Below are 21,859 nucleotides of genomic sequence, written 5' to 3'. Positions count from 1 at the left end.
TACAAAAAAATGGAAGGTTGCTAAAAAAAAATAAAATAAATTCTCTCTTTTTTTTTAATTTTTCTTTCGCTCTTTTTTTTTTTGCTTTGTCTTTTTCCTTCTCTTTTGGCTTTAAGCTTTGATTCCAACTCTTAAGTATCCAACTTCAAACCTGTAATACAAAGACACACCCAAAGAAACGTAAAAAGAACAAATGAAATTAAAAAAAAAACCTAAAAATTCTACCTAAGCACAAATCCGCGTCGGCGGCGCCAAAATGATAATATTTTTTGATGATGTTGTAGTAATGAGGTTCAAACTCTCGGACTTGTGAAGATTAAATTTAAAGATTTAATAAAATTATATACAAAAATATTAACAAAGTGGGCGAGAGGTATGAGAAAATAACCAAGACACTGATTCCACTATTACACATGAATTAATGATGGTAAATAATCCAAAACTCTAATTATCTTTTAAGTCTTTTATATCTTAACTCACTAATAATCAAGCAAATTCTCACACATCAATTGTATCCCTTAAGCATAGATTATCTAAACAAAGCATAACCTATCTAATTGAATCACAACTGATTAGGAAAATTACGCAAACAATTTAAAACTCTGCAAAAGCAGTGATCGAGTAAATTATAATTAAATATTAGAGAAAATAAAATAGTTATCAGTTATTCATGCGTAAATAGCTTCCTCATTGCCTTGGTTGTGGGAGAATTATCCGCTCATCATGTTAGAAACACGCTCAAAAATCATTATTATTGCTCAAAGGGTGTTTACAAATGATGGAAATGGAGAAATAATTCAAAACCGGGTTTGTAACAATTATATTTGTTACAAACCAAAGAACCACGACCCACAGTATGTGTCACCGATACTGTTGCTCTAAGACCCACGGCTCTGTGTCGCAAACGCTGACAAATAAGTCTGCCTCTGATGTACGACCCAGGTTGTGAGTCGTTGTTACTGTTGGAAAACGACGGTCTTGGATGGTCCGTTCTTCGTGTTCTTCATGTTCATCAGCAGCAGCAGAAACCGAGTTTGGGAAAACTCGAATTTCTCCTTCTCTGGCTCTCCTCAGCCCCCCAGACTCTTGATACCCCTTCTCTATGATCCCATCCACCTATTTATACTCCTTAGACTCATTTAATCACCCCATGATTCTCAATATTCTTCATTGAACTCGGGCAGTAAAGAAAATATTTTGGGAATATTTTCTTCCCTGATTTAGCTTCTCACGCGTTTCTACAGCTGCAAAATCTCCTCATTTATCTTTTTCAAGGTCCAAAGTGTTGTTAGAGTCATCATACATGAGCAGAACACGTTTAAATTCTCCAAAACTCATGTAATCCCGTGAATTGTCCCTCTCATGCACGTGCTGCCCTGATTTCTTCTCACGGATTTTTCAACCAAATTTGATAGACCAAAACACTTGTAATAGCTTTGTATATGTCCCAGGAACAATCCCATAAATTTTCAGCCATTTAGTCTCCCTATAACACCTCTAAATCCTTGATTGAAATCTGACAGTGAATAAAAATATTTTCCCGCCAATATTCAGTTCAAACGAAGGGGATGAAGGTGCCCCTTAACCAGCTGCTTGGGTTCCAATAACAAATAGGTGTTGTGGACAAATTTGGGCTACATATAGCCCTGGGTAACCCTTATCCAAATCTGGGATCCGTATAGCAAATGTTCTCCGGAGGTGTCTCGAGCAACTTTTCGAGCCGAATTTTCTAACAATGTTTATTTCCAAAAAATACCTATAAACACACAAAACACCATAATAAGTACGAAATTGAGTACTAACAATATGGAACATTGAGGACAAATTAGACACATAAATACGTCTATCAGTTTATCGTAACCAAGATCCAAATTCTCGACCGCAGGTAACATCCCCGTAGATTGGATTAGATCGATTACTTCCTCAACTTCTCTGATGGTTGATTCTATTGCTTGTAGTGGACAACTCTTCATCATAGCCCATGACATTCCTGGCTTCATACGATGAATGGCATCCCTGTGGCCCTATAAAACAAAACAAAACCGATGGACAATAATCAAAACACCACACAGATATAAATGTTTTATATTACATATCATAAGGTTTAGGTACTTACTACGGTATGGCAGGCGACCGCGGACCAACTCTCTTTGTACCCCCATAACACCCGTCCATCACCGGGTAACCCTTTCACAGGATCATTAGGGCCTCGAGGAAACATCTTCTCCGGGTCGGGCATGTGGTCCCCTTTCTTTTTCTTCTTACCATCTTTCTTACCATCTTGAGTGTCTCCTCCTTGGACTTTTTGTTGAACTTCTCCTCCTTGGACTTGTTCTTGAACTTCTCATATCTCTCTATCACCTTCATCCTCACTTTCTTCTCCATCACCTTCATCCTCACTTTCTTCTCCATCATCCTCATCCCCACTTTCTTCTCCATCATCCTCATCCTCAGTTTCTTGTCCATCACCATCCTTGCCACCAGTTTCTTCTTCATTAACTTCCTCATCACCACTTTCTTCTTCAGCAACTTCTCTATCACCGCCTCCTTCTTCAGTAGGTGTATCGGAATCAGATTCTTCTTGTGTTGGTTGCTCCGCTTGAGGTGGTGGTTCATTGTTGTGGATCGCTTTGGATTTACTCCCCGAGCCCCTTCGGTGAGAAGCATTTAAATTTTGACCACCCTCTCGACGAGGTCTCAAACTCTGAGGAGTATCAAAGTCAGTTTTTTTCTTATATTTCTTTTAAGCTTGACGTTGTTGCTTGCCCTTGTTTGTCCTGTAAAATACGGAGATAAGCGACAAACAACAATGGAATTCAATGGATATTTTTGAATTCAAGGTATACAATCGGGTTACTCGATATACACATAAAGACAGATTCCTAACGTAACACATCTACATTCGGTTTATATAAGTGTTAATGTAATCCGACTCTAACAAGAAAAAGTTACAGAAACATTGGGCATTCTTTCTTACAATAATCGGTTTACTCGATACTGTTATAAAACCCGATCGTAACATTACAGTCAACAATCGTATTTTACATATACAAATGAAATTTGATTATGGCTAAGCAGTGGTTACGCAATTCGGCTATGTGACGAAAAAAAAAGTTACAGAAAAACGGTTATCCCTACAGTTATATAATCGGGCTATCTTGGTATTAACATTGACCGATTCTGGTTCAAATTTTTCGAACCAGAAAACACATGCAGCACAATCGGGGTATATAGGCATGAACAACAACCGATTCCTAACACAAACGGTTCACAAATACATGAACATAGTCCGATTCTAGTAAACCCAGAAATTTTGATTTCAAAATTTCTAATTTTTGAGCGATTGCATGTTACTAAAACCTAGTTTAGAGGATTGGGTTGATAGAAAAGTGCATGATTCGACCCAGTTCCTCCTCTTGTGTGATAAAAGATCCTTTGGCTTCCTCGACCGTTTTTTTCGTTTTATTTCGAATTGCTTCAACAATTCCGGGATTATCCACACTAGGAAATTTCCTGCTAGTAGGATGCTTCACTCTTGCTTGTTTCGGCGACATTTTATAGAAGAAAAAAACGATTAATCATATTTGGATCGTCGATAATCGACGATGTTTTGGTTTCAAAAAAATGAAAAAAGAGGGAGAAGAAGAGAAGAAGAATCGGTTTATAGAAATGAAATTGAAACTGATTTTTAGTTTTAATTTTATTATTAAGAGTAGTATTTTTTAGAGGGTAAATTGGTAGTTTCAGCAAATTTAGACACCCCATATCCTTCTCCATTGGGTTGATGTGGAAATCTGTAGGCCCAAATTAATCACAATAGGCCCCAATTTAGCCAGGAAAAGAAGGTGTTTCACCAAAACTGGTAGAGTGGTGTTGGTAAAGGTTTTATGGGGTTCAACAACAGACAAAAGGAAAAATAGTTAGATTACATGTGAAAAACGTGTACACCAGAAGAAAAAACTTGGTTTGGGAATACGAACCCTAAGACTTACTAGCAAGGCATTAATTGATAAATGGACACAGAGATACACAAGAAAAAAGAAATACTTACTAAGAAAAGTAATTTAGAAAAATGAAACGAAAAGGAAATACTTAGGATATATGGGCGAAAGACTCTGCCTTACCTCAAGGTAGAGGTATTTGGAAAGAAAATAAAAAAATTTAAAAATAAGAAAGTAGTGGTTGAAGGTATCCCCTCAATGGAGATTAAGCTTTATAAGTTATCAAGTCAGAAGTGTTAGACTTTGTGTTGGTTTAGCAGTAAAACATGCTTTGTACTTAAATTAATCTGGAGTAGCATTAATCCTAATCAGTGAGTAATGTTATGTATTATTTATCTTTTCTTAAGATAAGGAATGACATATTGGTTGATATCTTGTATTGTAGGACTGTTTTTCAACTAATGATGGTAGGTTGACTGACACACGTTCTACTTAGCATGAGGTGGACTCCACTCTAGATCTTGTTTAAAAAGAAAACTTATTCCATCATTCAAGAAAAAGAATAGATAGACGTGGAAGTTTATCTAATTGCAGTAACATCTAAGGTTTACAAGCTTTCATGTTCTACTGTTTTCCTATAAACTAAAGTATGTAATTATACTTCCTATCTATTGATATGAAGATATAGAATATGTGATCCCATGGCATATAAAGAACAGTCTATCAGCAGAAAGTGTTAACTATGTTTACAATTAGCTTGTTTCCAACATTGGTATCAAAGCATAGGTATAAATATTCTAGTAGTTGTTGTGACTATTATGAAATGAAAAAAAATCACATATTAACTTAAACATGAAATTCCTAAGATCCAAATCATGTAGTATATGTGTTTTGTCGTCGTTATGTTACAAGGCTGATCTAAAGAATTATTTGAAGCCTTGTTGTATTCTTGGTGTGACTTTTATCGTTTCTATGTGTCGCCAAAGTGATAATTAGAGAGCTGATAAAAGCTACATATTTCTGTTATGAAAGGACTATGTAAAGTTGCATTTCAGATGTTGTTCGTAAGACGGTACCCAAAGGTTAATCATACTTGTAACATTTGTAACATATGGAGCAAGATATATATTCTATTTATACATAGTAAATGATAGATCTTTTCGACCCGAAGGTTTAAAAGTTCCGCTGAATACTATGCATAGGCTGATTAGTCTTGTTTCTGTGTTTAAGACTTGTATATTACATGTTTACCCAAAGGTGAAGTTGTGATTATATCAAGTCTGAGATCAGAATATTGTTATCATGAAGTTTTAATAACAATTATTAATTCTGATTATGCTATATGAAGTTTCACATGCTGGTGTTATAAACATCTTGAAGTATTATAATGATTTCTTATGTATAAACACATATATATCACTCATACATGCATCTTTTCAGTTACAGCAATGAATCCTGCACAAATTCAAGGTCTTTTGGCTGGTATTGAGCCTCTTACTGGTACAAATTACCTGAAATGGAAGTCACATCTTGATACAATTATTGGTTATTTGGATTATGATATTGCTCTGAGAGAACCTAAACCAGACATGCTTGTCGACACTTCCACTAGATTTCCAGAAATGGGAAAAGGCAAACAGAACGAGTATTATAATTATCCGTGGTGCGATTCCAGATGCCATTAATTCCATTGAAATATACAACTATTGATCTATTAGAGGTTATTCAGTCACAGTTTCTGAGTTCGGTGAAGTCTATGATTGGTACTCATATGGGTCAGTTAACTTTTATGCGTTATAGTGGTGAAGGGAGTATCTGGGATCATATAATTCAATGGAAGATCTGATTTACAAGCTACGGGGGTTGGATATGAATCTTACAGATGATTTTGTTGTGCAACATGCGGTTAATTCACTTCCGAAACAATTTGAGACTTTTAAAGTTAATTACAATACTAGAGACATAAAATGGGATGTAAATAAGTTAATTGCTCGTTGTGTACAAGAAGAAGAAAGGCAGCGACATGAAACAAATAAATATGCACATTTTACTACTCTTGGTCCTAACAAGAAAACCTTCAAGAAATTAGGAAAGGGTAAGAAACCTCAAGAGCAGCAAAAGGAAACTACGAAAGATGAATCTGAAACTAATAAGGATAACAAGAAGTTTCCTTTTAAATGTAATTTTTGTAAGAAGACATGGCACATGAAGAAGGATTGCTTTAAGTATAGGAATTTGATGAAAAGGAAACAACAAGGTACTGATTTTCGTATGATGTTTTTTGAGATTAATTTTGTTGATACACCTTTAAATACTTGGTGGTTAGACACCGTAACAACCATCTATGTTGCAAATTCCTTGCAGGCATTCAAAATCCAGAGAAAACTAAGTAAGGAAGAGCGGTGTTTATATATGCCAAATGCTCAAGAAGTGGAAGTTGAAGCCATTGGGAATGTGCTACTAACACCGGATTCCAGATTCTTTTTTGATCTTTTTGATGTATTTGATGTACCACTGTAAGAAGATATTTAATATCAGTTGGTAGGCTCGACTTTAAGGGATTTTCTTTTTCTATCGGTGCTGGTTGTTTATATCATAAATCTCAACTGGTTGGTTTTGGGCCGAATGTGGATAACCTTTACAAGTTAAATTTTGATCTCAGTTCTGTAAATTCAGCATTATGTATGAATGTTGATACTTCTAAAGGCACCAAAAGAAGCTTAAATTCAGATAACTCTTCCATGTTGTGGCATCAACGTTTTGGAAATATATCTAAAGAACGAATGGAAAGACTTATAAGGGAAAATACTCTCTCAAAGATGGATTTTTCATATTTCAGCACATATATCGCTTGTATTAAAGGAAAACTTATGAAAACTAGAAAGAAGACTGCAATACGAAGTCAAGATTTACTTGAAATCGTACATACAGACATATGTGGTCCCTTTTCTATTCCTGTTAGAGGTGGGCAACAATACTTCATTACATTTATAGATGATTATACTCGCTACGGGTATGTCTATCTCATTAAGGAAACGTATGATGCTCTTGAAGCTTTCAAAACTTACAAGGAAGCTGTAGAAAATCAAACTGATAAGAATATTAAATTGCTCAGATGTGACAGGGGAGGTGAATACTACAGAAAGGAAAACTCTTTTGGAGAATCTCATGGAAAATTACTGGATTTTCTTCGAGAACATGGAATTGTGCCTCAATTCACCAATTCTGGATCACCGGAGAAAAATATGGTAGCAGAAAGATGTAAAAGAAATTATAAAGACATGGTTCAGACCATGTTATGCAATTCTACTCTATCTGAGTCCTTCTGGGGAGAAGCCTTACAGACATCAACATACATACTGAATTGTTTTCCTACTAAAGCAGTACCAAAGACTCCATATATGAACTGTGGAAAGGTAGAAAGCCTAGTGTAAATCATTTTCATGTTTGGGGTTGCGCAGCGGAAGCTAGACTATGTAATCCTTCGAAAAAATCTCTTGATTCTCGCACTACAAGTTGTTTCTTTGTTGGTTACCCAATCAGATCAAAAGGATACATGTTTTATTGTCCATCTAGACATTTCGAAATTGTGGAAACTAATAATGCTAAGTTTCTAGAGAATGATGAAATCAGTGGGAGTGAAACTCGACAAGTTGTGTTTGAAGAAGAATATTATCATGGAGATGCTGAAATTTCAGTTCGAAAGGAATCCACTATTGATGTTCCAGAATCATCTAAATCTGCTGAAAAGGGTGAAACACTTCTTCGCAGATCTGTTATACCAAGAAAAACCGTCGTAAAGCCTGGGTTTAGTACTTTCATGGTAGAATTAGACGGCATTGTTGATGATTTGGAAGAACCTATGACATATTCACGAGCAGTAAATGAAAAGAATTCACGCTCTTGGCTTCCTGCCATAGATGAAGAATTAGAATTAATGGACAAGAATGGAGTATGGGATATGATGTATCTGCCAGAAGGTGCAACGACAGTTGGATATAAACGGATTTTCAAAATCAACGTGATGATGATGGGAGTATTGAAACATTCAAGGCGAGACTTGTTGCGAAGGAGTTTACTCAAGAACCAGGTGTTGATTGTGAAGAAAACTTTTCTCTTGTTTCCAAGAAAGATTCATTTAGAGTTATCATGGCAATGGTAGCTCATTTCAACCTGGAATTGTTTCAAATGGATGTGAAAACATATTTTTCGAATGGTGATATAGATAAGAAGATTTATATGGTACCACTGAAAGTCTTAACATCTAAAGATCAAGAGGGAAAAGTATGTTACTTGAAGAAATCTCTATATGGGCTGAAACAAGCTTCTAGGCAAAATAATATGAAGTTTGATCAAGTAATATCCTCATTTTATTTTGTTGAAAATGTGGCAGATATGTGCATATACCTGAAATCTAGTGGGAGCAAGTTTATTTTTCTGATTCTCTATGTTGATGATAACTTGATTGCTACTAATAATTTTCACATGATGTATGATACAAGGAATTTTATCTCAACTAACTTTCAAATGAAAGAAGTAGAAGAAGCTTTTTATGTTTTAGGTATAAAGATAAACCGTGACAGAAACATGGGTTTGTTAGGTTTATCTCAAGAAGCCTACATCAATAAAGTTCTCAAGAGGTTTGAAATGCAGAATTGTGCAGCGGGTGAAGCACCTATTGTTAAAGGTGATGTTATTAACAAACTGTAGTGTCCAAAATCAGATTTTGAGAGGAGCCGTATAGATTCAAAACGGTATGCATCAGCAGTTGGTAACTTAAAGTGCGCCATGATTTGCACTCGTCCAGATATAATATTTGTGGTTGGTATGTTAGGACGCTACCAGCACAATCCAGGAGAACCTCACTGGAAGGCAGTAAAGAAATTGGTTCGATACTTGCAGCGAACAAAGCATTCTCAGCTTGTTTACAGAAGATCGAAAGAATTTATTGGAAGTTGAGTGTTATTCTGATTATGATTTCCCAGGTTCAGATAGTATGAAATCCACGTAAGGTTATGTTTTTATGTTCGCTAATGGTGTTATATCATGGAGAAGTGCGAAGCAATCAATTCAGGCTCAATCTACTATGGAAGCAGAATATATTGCTTGTTATGAGGCAACTAATCAAGTTGTTTGGTTAAGAAACTTCATGAGAGGCCTTCTAGCTATAGATTCAATATATAGACCTATGAAGTTTATTGTGACAACCAAGATGCAATAAGTTTTGCTAAAGATAATCAAGGAACGGGAAGAGTAAGAAACATAGATGTTAAATATTTCTTGGTTAAACACAAATTTAAGGATCGAGAAATTTTTCTTTCTCACGTTTCATCTGAACGCATGCTTGCAGATCCTATGACTAAAGGTTTGATCCCTAAAGTGTTTAAAGAGCATGTTGCATCTATGGGTGTTTTTAATCTCTTTTAATTATAAAACTGAAGTATGTATGTTTTTTATTGCATATATAATCAAATCAACTTTAGTTTGCATATTAATATCTCTTGTTTGATTGATGTTATTGTTTTGTATTGTTGTAGTGTCTTAAGCGATGTGTTGGAAGATCTCTATTGAGATCAAAAGAAAGTTGTAGTCTTCTCATGACATTGGCAGATCTCTTTTGAGATCATAAGCATGTTGTAGTCTCTTGAATGAGACATTGGCAAGCCCCTTTGAAATCATAAGGAAGTCTGAACTATGAGGCATAAAGAGATTTCTTTTGGGATACTAATCTTAATGTACTTAGTGTGCCAGTAAAGATTAACTCGAGATTGATAGTCCGCCTAGTTTTCTAATTATGGAAATGATCTATGTATCTTTTAAATGGTATGTGAGTCTTCATTGTCGAAATTTAGCGTATTGTTGGTCTTGAGGATGAGGTTATAAATGACAATTCACTCATTGTTTAAAATTATTGTTTTCTAAATTTGGTGGTCGCCTACAGTTTTACAACTTGTTAATCCATGTCTGGTTTTGGAATGATTTTCTGAAAAAATAAAAGGTTTTATTGCTAACCAAAGTGGGAGATGTTAGACTTTGTGTTTGTTTAGCAGTAAAAAATGCTTTGTGATTTAATTAATCTGGATTAGCATTAATCCTAATCAGTGAGTAATGTTATGTATTATTTATCTTTTCTTAAGATAAGGAATGGCATATTGATTGATATCTTGTATTGTATGACTGTTTTTCAACTAATGATGGTAGGTTGATTGACACATGATCTACTTAGCATGAGGTGGACTCCACTCTAAATCTTGTTTAAGAAGAAAACTTATCCATCATTCAAGAACAAGAAAAGATAGAAGTGGAAGTTTATATAATTACAATAACATCTAAGGTTTACAAGCTTTCATGTTCTACTGTTTTCCTATAAACTAATGTATGTAATTATACTTCCTATCTATTGACATGAAGATATAGAATATGTGACCCTAAAGCATATAAAGAACAGTCTATCAGCAGAAAGTGTTAACCATGTTTACAAACAACTTGTTTATAGTTAATAATAAATTAGTAAGCATGCTTAAGGAGCTGATTTCCAAGAAGAAGAACTTAACTGTCGGAGAAATTGTAGAGAATAAAACTTGGAACACTCAATTAAGGAGAAGTGTAACTCCCCCGTAAATAAATAAGTTGATGATATTTTCAGTATTTTAAGCAATCCTCCAATATTAATGGAAGATGAATTGAAGTGAATCTAACTCACGAAGGTTTTAACATTGAAGCTTGTTATAATTTTCTAGTGAACCAGGACAATTTTACTCAAACCTATGGTGCCTTATAACTTTCTTTTTATTTTACCACAATAAAGAAATTCCACGGTCGAACTACCAGAATTCCCTAAAAAAATCCTTAATAATTCATTTTCTATTGAAAAGCCAGGACTTCATAGTTCTTATGGGCTTAATTCATTGAAATCCCGTCCAGTAAAACATAAGAATTATAAATATGTAAAGTGATACATAGGAATACCGCAAGTAAAGCCATTGTGACACCCATCAAAGGGGTAGTTCCACTTCTAAAATCTACTTTACCATATTTCTAATTCAACGGTTTCAATAAAGCTCCTACATTTGTTCATCTACACATCTAGAACTACCCTCTACAGTTTGTGTAGCCATAAATATTTTGCATTGGTTGAGATATGTTGACTTTGTATACCATTTCGTTGTAAATAAACGATCATATCATAAATCCATTGTGGTCTTGAAATTATATAATAATGTAAATAGAAACCCTAATCGCATCTTTATAGCTGGTTCACTTGTAAGTTTTTCCGGGTACGCCTTATATACCGCTTTTGGGCATCCCTCTCAACAACTAAGAGATCTATTCGAGGAACACGAGAGTAAGGTAAGGATCCTCCCTAAAAAGGCTCATTATATTACTTTAATTGACATAATGAAAAATTATTTCTTAGTCAGAACCTTAGATGGTTCTCGAAAAAATATAGCGAAAAAAATAATCCCTAGAGTCGAGACTAAGAGGAATGTATAAACCAATGCTTCCATAGTTTCGATCGCAGTTTACAATTATAGATTCTACACATGTTCATTTGGGATCAGCTCCCAGATAAGATAAAGAAATGACAAGAATCAAAGAAAAAACGATGATTCAAATCAAACAGCGATGATATCAATTATAAAGAATATTTTTTTGTGTTAATGTTGGATTCATGGAAGAAATAAAGGTTCCTCGTTGCTTACACAATGTTATTGAAGATATAAGAGATTTTAATAAAGAAGTGGTGGTTTGTGATCTGGAAAAGGTACTAAAAGTTGGGTTCAAATTCAGAAAAAGAACGTTGCGAATGGTATGACGGGGGAACAGCGAGATAGACGATATGCGACAGAATTGGGTGCACTCTAATCATCAGTTGTGGAAGGAAAAGAATGAATAAGAACAAAGGAGAGACCTAGAAAGACGATGAACATACTTGAAAAAGTTTCACGGCCTTCAAAATTTACATATTGAATCAATCCGAACGGGATGGTATTTACCTACTATTTACGAACCTTCTGCAAGTGCAGAGCCTCCATTTGTTGATTTATCCAACAAAAATTGATACATTGTAGCTTCAATTGATCTTCAACAGACACTAATACTATAATTTAGGCCACTGAAACTATGATAATAAGAATAATAATTCATATATCTTCAGCGTACTACATTATAATACGGATAAGTAGTTCTTCGAAACTATTGGGATCGTGGTTGGATCCCTTTGTGAAGTTATATTGGAATCCCCTAATATGCATATCTCATGAAGATGATGAAGTATCTCATGAAGATGATGAATGGTAGGTAAGCATGGTTATTTTGGAGATGGATGGCTAAGAATGATATATTTATCATGACCAGGAAGAGCTAACGTCGGCATATCAAACTTATAGATGTGCATATTGTGAACACCAATTACCGTCTTCGCAATTCTCTGGTACCATTTGAGGTACTGTGCTTTAATATATTATTCATTTCAATGTTTTATATCCTAAAATGTTATTAAACCTATCCCACAGTGCCTGTCGCAACCTATCAAAATATGATGCAGAGACATGAGTATGTCTTGTGTGGTTAATCGTCATCGTTTCAAAAAGACTTTCAACTGGAAAATCTTTCTCTACTTTTTTACGGTCCCAGGGTAAAAAGAAAATTTCATAGAGCGATACTCGATAATACCTTGTACCTTAGGATCTCCAAACTTAGCAAAACTGTTATAAGGATGAACAATAACACTTTAGGATCTCTTTGTCCATTTGTTGATATCTTTGAGAAAACACGGAAAGCATTTCATTGTCACCTATGTCCTTATCTTCGTTCCTCTTGTGGTATATCTCTATTATTGGAACTTTCTAGGTTTTGTCTTTAAGAACTGATTTACCCACATGGAAGTAGGTATACCACACCAATATCCGAAACAGATTTATAATATAATATTTTGATCATGTTTTTGTTTGGGAAAATATTCAATTTAAAAAGAAGAATTTGAAAGTTACCTTTATGATGTCCCAGAGACCAGTGAAGTTTGTTTCCTTTGCAAATGATGCACCGAAGTCGTGGTACATTTCTGATAAAATTACACATCTCGAATCATGATATGGTGCAACATGAAGATCTTGTAACACTTCAAGCCAACCAACTCTTGAGATATTGGTTGAGTTAAAAAAAAACGTTTGACCCAATAACCAAAACACAAACACTCTTTTGGTTTCATTATATTCATCTTCATTATTTGACCCCTCCTTGGATAATAGGAAAGCCTTCAATGTTGAACAGTGTATTCCACCTCATTTCAAAACTTTATGATCTTCTCGTATATTGGATGCAAAATAATAATAATGAAAGAACCATAGGCCACCAATTTCAAAGTCCTGAAAATAGAATGTGTGCTTGTAGGCCACCGCCTTTCTGACAATACTTGGATAATAACTTTTTCTTTTCTTTTTTTATCTACCAAATAAAACCAACACCTTGGATATCTATCCAATCTTTTTCGGACCGAATCGGGTAGAGAGATAGACAAATAACATTTAAGTCTTTGTATCCGCCCCTCATTCTATGATATTCGGACCGGTCTTGATGCCTTGACATATAACGTGGAATTGTCTCTGAACCAGCAACTATGTTCGACGAATCAAACTAAACACCACAATTTTGAGTAAAATCAACATTTGTAGCTAGCACCGATATTTTTTCATCTTTTTGGTTTCTTTTTCCCCTCCTAGTGTTTATGATAATCTTCATTTGTAAACTAGTTTTTACCAAGAATTATTATTTACGAGTCAGGTTTGGTTTAAAAAAATGAAGTAGAGAATGGAATGGCGTGGATGAAAATGGTTGAAAATAGATGAATTTATGGTGTTTCAAAATTAGAGTCGTTGGCAACTAAACTTTTGGAAAGCCACGTTCAAGCAACAACGACTCATCTTCAAGCGTTGACGACAATTGCGGCGCAACCTAACTCACATCGCGCATCTCTTAAGTTATCGCGGATTGAGTTTCCCCACAGAGGGACGATGGGAAAATTTTGTTGTTTGCGAATTCCCAATGGAACTTCCTTAAGGGAAACTCCGATAACACTGGTATATTTTGTTTATTTGCCTGTCCTGTCAATAACTTAACTATGGGACACGCTTTAATGTACAAATGAATATTTCTTTTAACTTGTGTGTCCTATTTATTAAGTAACATTTTTTTTGTGGGACTGGTGGTGTTTAATTTGAGACGATCGGCTTAACTTGAGACTCGATAAGCAAACCCTCGTTTTTGAGTGTCTGTCCATCTGTTTCACTTATTTGCCAGTCCCACTGTGGATACTAGATAACTTGTTTGCTAGTCCCGTTGGACTTTCCCATGCCCATGAGGTTAATAGCTTCTGGGTTAGAGCCTGATTATTAGGGTTCCCTAGAGAGAGACAGAGAGAATGGAGCGAAAAGAATGGCGGCGAGAGCAATCATAAAGAAGATTATCGTTTCTCCTCTAAAGTTTGATTCATGAAAGGAGGGCTAAGAAAGGTTCATGCTCATTGCTTTAGCAGCAGTTCTACTACGGTAACAGAAGATAGAAGATAGATGATCTTCATAACGAAGCCGTCGACGTCTGTGATCTTGAAAAGATACTACAAATTGGGTCCAAATTTAGAAAGAGAAGGTTTCCCGGGTGGTGTGAGGAGGTTCAAGAATTGGACGGAAGCGACGAGATAGACAGTAAGTGGCGGGCCGTCAGCTGAGGAAGTTCAAAACTACACCAGCATCCAATTCAAAATTCACCGGATTTCAAAACTTACATCCGCGTCCAATTCATTAGTGAAATGTTCGGGGACTCATCCACAAAAATGTGGTTGGTCCCGATCGAATCCCCGGATTTCGGGCCATGCTCACCCCTAAATGGAAGTTTGGAACTGCAAGTGCCAAAGGATGACCAAAAATAGTCCAAATTATCCACATTTCGGTCCAAGCCCATGAGGCGATTTTTTAATAGGTTCCGTTTGATTCTTAGGGTTCCCTAAAGAGAGACAGAGTTGGGGTTCCCCAGAGAGAGACCGAGAGAAGGGAGGGAGAAGAATGGCGATGAGAGCAATCATGAAGAAGATCATTATTTCTCCTCCTAAAATTGGATTTATGGAAGCAGGACTAAGAAGGGTTCCTGCTCGTTGCTTTAGCAGTAGTTCTACTACTGTAACAGAAGATAGCCATCGTAATAACGAAGAAGCCGTCGGAGTCTGTAATCTGGAAAATTTACTAAAAATTGGGTCCAAAGTTAGAAAAAGAACGTTTCCCGAGTGGTGTGTGGAAATTCAATACGGAAGCGACCCCGTAGACAGTATGTGGGAGGATTGGGTGCGTTCGAGCCGTCAGCTGTGGAAGCTAAAGAATGAAGAAGAATAGCGGAAAGACCTAGAAAGACGATGGACATACTTGAAAGATTTGCTGCATCGCCAAGGAATTGATACCAGTAATCACAGACCACTACTGTCTATGAGAATTATCCAACCTGGTAACAGCGAATCAGAAGAAGGAATTGTGGAATTCAAAATTGGTTCACCTGACAGAGGATTGGTAAGTATTAACAGGTTAGTGTTAGATCGCGGTACTTGTTTTTCATTACCAAGACAAAGTGTGAATGGTTTTCTATGTATTACCTCCGGTAAGGCATTTCTTATATATAACCCTATCACTGGAGAAAAATCACCTTGGATCGAAATCAATAACAAGCAGGCAAGAAACCAAATTGCATTTGGATTTGATAAACAGAGTAATGAACATAAAGTCATCTGCATATCAAGTAGTAATTCTGATTCGGGTTCCGCTGATAGTAATAATCAAAAAGTTAATGAAGTTTTTACTGTTGGCAAAAATACATGGAGAATAATCGATGCAGTTCCACCCATTGCATTAGGTGTGGGTTATAATGAGAAAGTTCCTTATTATGTAGATGGTTGTATATATCGGCGGATCCGGCCGGATATTTTTCACCCATGGGAACGAGAACAAATACTGAGATTTGATATTGCAACTGAAAAGTTTAGAATTATTCCCATTCCGGATTTTGTAATTGATCCCGATAGATATAAGTTCTCGCAGACTGTTGAGCTAACGGAAATTGATGGATGCATTGCTGTATTGAATTGGGTAAATGAAGTCTGCATTTCTCTATGGAAATTTCGTGAAGTTGCAGATGGTAACATTGAGTGGATTGAAGAGATTATTGATATACCTTCTCACTGGAATGGGAAACCAGATCTTTCAATTCAAGCTCTTACTGGGACACGTCAAATCTTCCTGCATTATCAATATTCAGATAGCATTTTTTATTACAACAGAGACACCAGGGAGTCCATAAGGTTTCCGATCTGTTCAGAGTGTGACAGGGAAAGGACAATACAAGTGTAGTCAAGTCGACAGAGTAAGAACGTTCTTAGAAAAACTGACCTTTTTGCGTGATTGGGGTATTTCCATTGCCTTTTTTCAGTCTGGTTTATTAGTTTTTCTTTCCTGCCCGATATTCTTTGAAAGTCCTGTAGCTGTTTTGAACAGCAATCCCTTTTAGGTTCAGACAGTTTAGTTTAATGATTTTGGTTTTATTATGCAGAAATTATTCCAGTCTGCACTCAAACATGTGTTTAGTTTAAAGATTTTTGTTTGATGCAGAAATCATTCCAGTCTGCGCTCGAACATGTGGTTCCAATTATTAGTCGGGAACGGTAATCTGCAGTAGATGACTACAACTGCAAAAGCTAATGTCGAAAGTCAAGTATATTCGTCAATTTTCAACACTGTATCTGTCCATGTGGAAGTAATCTTTGCTTATGGAAGACATCATGAACAAGATATCTAATGATTCATATCACAGTAAACAAGCAAAGAAAAGAAAAGAAAACCAAAATGTTGTACTTTAAGAATGTGGTTTTGTACTTATAGATAACCAATAGAAAACCCCTAATTCAAACAAGAAAATCTTGCTTGCAGACTATGAGAACCCTGAAACAACACAATCTTGCTTACAGACAATGAGATCAGATATGTAATTAAATTTGAGTGGCAAAAAGTAAAATGTATCTATAATGTTTAACAGGAAGGGATAAACCAAACACCTACAAATCCAGCAGAAGGCCACAAAACCTAATCTTCAAGGCAGGACAACAAATGACGCACAAAAAAAAAAAAAAAATGAGTGAGGCGTTATAACCAGGAGATGTAGCTGTGTGCAGAATTCAAAGTTCTAATGTTTCTAGATTTCAGGTTCACAATGAACAGAATTCTGAATTTCATCAGAATGTGAAGCTGTAACAAGACAAACAGAAAAGATGACCCAAAAATTGTCCAGATTACAAGCAACAAACAGTTTCTATATATAGATTAATACGGAGTATGTAAATATAACTAAAATGAGATATTAGGACCCCAACTAAAAAGAAAACAAAAAAAAACAAAGTTTACATTTCACATATTGAGAGTCCCCTAAGCAAAAGATCAGAGAAAGCCTTTTATGAACAAATCGAATGATGGATTCTGGTATTCTATCAAATAATTTGTCTCCTCTGTATAGTCAAGAACTAACCAAGCATGGCGCGTTTATTTTCCGGAAACTATTGACACTTCCATATCACGCTTCTCTTCCACATGGAGATTGGATCACCACAACAAAAAAGACTTCAAAACCTTTTAAGAACTTTCATAACCTCCCGAGACATACTTCAACTAATCAGGATGAAGAAGTGGGACTATCTGAATGCATGTCCATAAAGGTGTCATTAGAGTGGGCGTCATTCCTAACTCCATTCTTAGAAGGTATGACATTGTTTATATTATCGCCTCCCTGAGCCAACTGACAGTTCTGGAAGCTCCTACGAACTGGGCTCGATAAAGCATTTGAGAAACTTGTGTTCTTAACCTGGTTATCAAACTGACCTGACCTAGAAACCTGTCCAGCAGTCGCCGAGCTTAATGAGCCAGAGGATACTTGGATGCTTGGATTCATGAAAGTCAAATGAGGGTGCTGTTGCGGGAACGGAAGGTTGGGAGATATAGGGGGCTCTTCTCCACCATAGTCGAGCTCATTCTACAAATGCAGCAGAAGATATTATCTTATAGAACACTCAATAATTTGCGCACCATCAATCTTCATATATGCCATTTTCTTATTTCAACCGGATATTACCAGAAAAGTGAAAGGTACAGCTCTCTAGAAACAAATAGCAGCTAGACAGAATAAGAAACATATAAGAATGGGAAACAAAGATAACCTGCAAGTAGGCGAGTATATCCGAAGTTGCAACTCTTGACCCTTCCTGTTGTTGTCGCCGGATCCAGTCATAGAGTTTCTCCTGCGCAAAGAGTAAAAGCAATGAATATCAAAAGAAAACTTAGAATTTGAGTTCACTATATTACTGCTGTAGGAGTAGGGCATTTGGGCCAACTGCAGAAACAATGGACTCTTAAGACATATAGCTACCATAATCTTATCAATATTGTGGCTGACTGTGATTATTAGCTAGATGTAAAATTCAGACAATGCTATGTTCCATATCCAGAAAGAAGACTGTATTGGTTTGTGAGACTATCGAGTTGGCTGAATTGACAGCGATTGCCACACCATCTTTTTTATTTTGTCCAAAATTGGTGGAGGACATACAAGTTTAGGATAAAAGAAGATGCTGAGCTGCAATTTTAAGCATGCAACGTTCGCAAAGAGGTAACAGTACAGCTTTAGGGAGCTTAGCATGCTTATAGCCTTCCAAAACATCACAAAATGGAGCTAAGTATGATCGTATGTGGACTCAAGTTTATAGATCTAGATCCAGACTATACAGCCTTTAACAACTATAAGATACTCATTTGCATAATGTAAGTTGGTCTAACTTTTGAAATTAATAGCTCTGGCACTCCCAATCTAGAACAATACACAGTATGTCTATGTACAATGGTACAGATAAAAGGCGAAGATGGGTATGTTACTGCTATTACTTCATTAACTCATGGCTGTACCAGACTAAGACTGTAACTCAGCATGTGGAATCGAGAACATCTTAAAATGAATATAAGTGAGTCTCGATGTGTCAAATTATTTAAACTGCTCTATGTAATACCCTAATACCAAATAAAAAGAAATACAAACTAGAAAGTGTGACCAAATATATGAAACAAAATGTAGTACTAGCTGTCAGCAAATAAGGTCTGTGGAGTCACACATCTCTATCAATTCATTGTCATGTTAGATATAACTGGGTGTATCTACCCATGTTTCGGGAGGACAGAAATAAGCAGACTGCATGTGGGGAAGTAAGAAAAACACTGACATGAATGCTCGAAATTTTTACACAACCAGAACTTACGCATTCAAGGAATCCTAGGGACAGAAAATCCAGTATGTAACTGTATCCATATTTTACCCTTATTAAGTTGAACATATTGTCTTCAGAATATGTTCAACCCAATAAGTAACAAAAAGTGTAATTGACTTCCTAGTGTGAATGTTCAAGTGTCAAGTATGGACAAGCATGTGCGTTCAACCCAGTGTGATGCAAAAAAGTTCAGTGCAAGTTGAAGACAACCATACGACAATCAAAACCGTAAATGTGAAACAATGATAAACAAGCTCTCAAGTGACAAAACCTCACCCTGATGCTTCTCAAATCCCACCACCTAAAATAACCTCTTACACGAATGCCTCTTCAATTCCTCTTCACTAAACCAATGACACATAAACGTGCACTTAACAACTTAAAGCCAATAATCAAACATCACTCAATCAATCATCAATATACACAATCCCCAAAACCAAAATCAACAATTAGCATAAACCAAGGACACCATCATCTCCAATCCATTATACAACATGAAAACACACAGAAATCAAAATGAATCACAAAATCCACATGCTAATAGATGTCTAATATCATCCTCATTAATCCAAAAATCCTAAAAAAAAAAGACCCTTTTTATTTATTAATCAACAAAACCCAATTAATCAACAACACCCAATCAAGTTAGAAACATAAGCGTTTGTTAATTAGGAGATTGAGATACAAACCATTGCATTTCTTTCTCCAGCTTGAAATGAAAGTTTCTGTTGATTCATGGCTTGTGTATAAAGCTGAGATAATGAATTTGCGGCATTACAGAAAGTTGAATACATGGTCCGATCAACTTCATCAAGACGAGAAGCGATTGATTTCCTCTTTTTCCCCATCAATACAACAACAAAATTTCTCTCAATCAGATTTTGTTTTCTCTCAAAACCCTAATTTTGTAGAAGAGAAAGAGACGGAATTGGTTTTTTGGTTTGGGGGAGATAGGGGGTTTTCTACTTTTATGGAGGAAGTTACAGCAGGAGCCAGAAAGCAAGTGACACGAAGGTCTTACGTGTACTACACCTTTGCTAAAAGAGTTCTTTTCTTTGATGACTAGGCAATCCAAGTATGGCTTCCATACAAATGATTCTTACATGTGGCGAAATACCATCCGTCCATATCGAATGCCACAGGTTCCAGTGGTCTATGATATTCAAAGATAGATGATTTGTGCCGGAAATAGGGTTGTCAGCGGATGAATATTCGTCGGATATTTAGAAACCCGCATTGATAGGTTAAGCGCTATATCCGATAACATCCTATATGATTTCAAAATCAGATATTAATTCTGATAGGTTAAGCTAACGGATATTTATCCGATAATATCCGGTTTCTGACAAAAAAAAATTAAAAAACCTGTAAAACATATTCATACTTGAAATTTAAGTTCAATTTCCCAGTATATTATCCAAATTGTCTTCCAATACACGTTCAAACTTGTAAACAGTCTTAAAAACTTCACTCTTATGTAGTTAAGGTCATGTTTGGTACAGTTTTCAAAAACAGTTTTTTGTTTTTAAAAACAGAGAAAACAGAAAACAGGAGAAAACGTGTTTGGTAGGGACATTTCCAGAACATGTTTTCTATCTGTTTTCTGTTTTTGAAAACAAAAAAATGAAAACAACAAATTATTGTTTTCTGTGTTTTCTCTTTTTTCTTTTCTTTGTTCTTTTTTTTCTTTTCAGAACAAAGTAAGAGATTGAGGGAATGACTGCAAGTGAGTCATGGCTAATATCACTATCTCTTAGACGAATCTTTACATTTGATCCGGTTTAGTTGATTTTTAGAAAATGAAAACAAGGAAAAAAGGGTATATTTTTAAAACAATGGAAAACTATTTTTGAAAACTATACCAAACAGACTCTAAGTCTCTTACTCTTAATAATGGTGATGAAAAATTTCAAGTACGTCCATGTTTCCATATGATATCGGATTTAACAAACAGGTGGAGCCTAATCCGATTCTGATATGTTTAAGGAAGAAATATCCGATAAAAATTCCGATATGATATCAATATTCGATAAAATGGATAAAATCCTATAAGATCTTGAATACTCGGAAATGGATTCCGGATATCAGATTGATATTGACAACCCTAATCAGAAGTCAACCGAGCAGTTAAGTAATTAACAGATGGCCATACAACCATGCATGCTTAAAACCTAGTTGTGCATTATCCAACACTTAAAAATTAAATCAATGTAGAGTTTGAACTTGTTACTTGCACACTTATTAGAGAGTGTGCACAAAATCGAATTCTTTATATCATAGTAACTCTAAAAGGTGTTTACATGTTATTTAATTTTTATTTTCTTATTTGATTTCGGTAACCATGTGATAAGAGAAGAAACTTTAGCACATAAGGAAATGAGATCAATTGATAATTTTTATTTCTTTCTTAATAATGAAGAATTTGATAGACAATTGGTTTTATTTTTTGATGAGAAAGTTCTATCAGCTGAAAAATTTACAACACTGTATGAAGCACAGAAAGGTATTCTGAGGGAGCATTTCCGCGAGCAAGAGAGGTGGCAAATATCCTTGGTCGTCGAACTGTCTTTGTAAATGT

At 35.6% G+C, this 21,859-nt stretch overlaps 3 protein-coding genes across 3 annotated transcripts; 1 reads left to right on the top strand and 2 right to left on the bottom strand.

The window, feature by feature from the left end:
* Nucleotides 1–1,923: 1,923 nt before the first annotated feature.
* Nucleotides 1,924–3,554, bottom strand: LOC113286871 (late secretory pathway protein AVL9-like). The gene is made up of 3 exons (XM_026535536.1): nt 3,450–3,554; nt 2,401–2,704; nt 1,924–2,024 (listed from the first exon to the last, which is right to left on the bottom strand). Exons 1-3 carry the CDS (start codon nt 3,552–3,554, stop codon nt 1,924–1,926), a joined length of 510 nt encoding a protein of 169 aa, XP_026391321.1.
* An 11,861-nt stretch (nt 3,555–15,415) lies between these two features.
* On the top strand, nt 15,416–16,330 carry LOC113286719 (putative F-box protein At4g38870). Its single transcript, XM_026535349.1, has one exon. It carries the CDS (start codon nt 15,416–15,418, stop codon nt 16,328–16,330), a length of 915 nt encoding a protein of 304 aa, XP_026391134.1.
* A 915-nt stretch (nt 16,331–17,245) lies between these two features.
* Nucleotides 17,246–20,236, bottom strand: LOC113283335. Its single transcript, XM_026532562.1, has 3 exons — nt 19,971–20,236; nt 18,184–18,264; nt 17,246–17,999 (listed from the first exon to the last, which is right to left on the bottom strand). Exons 1-3 carry the CDS (start codon nt 20,127–20,129, stop codon nt 17,643–17,645), a joined length of 597 nt encoding a protein of 198 aa, XP_026388347.1. The 5' UTR covers nt 20,130–20,236; the 3' UTR covers nt 17,246–17,642.
* Between the last annotated feature and the right edge of the window lie 1,623 nt (nt 20,237–21,859).

Source organism: Papaver somniferum, chromosome 1, assembly GCF_003573695.1.
Source record: "Papaver somniferum cultivar HN1 chromosome 1, ASM357369v1, whole genome shotgun sequence".
In the NCBI taxonomy this organism is placed as follows: Eukaryota; Viridiplantae; Streptophyta; class Magnoliopsida; order Ranunculales; family Papaveraceae; genus Papaver; species Papaver somniferum.
Note: the sequence above shows the minus strand (reverse complement) of the source record. Positions and strands in the feature narration are given on the sequence as shown.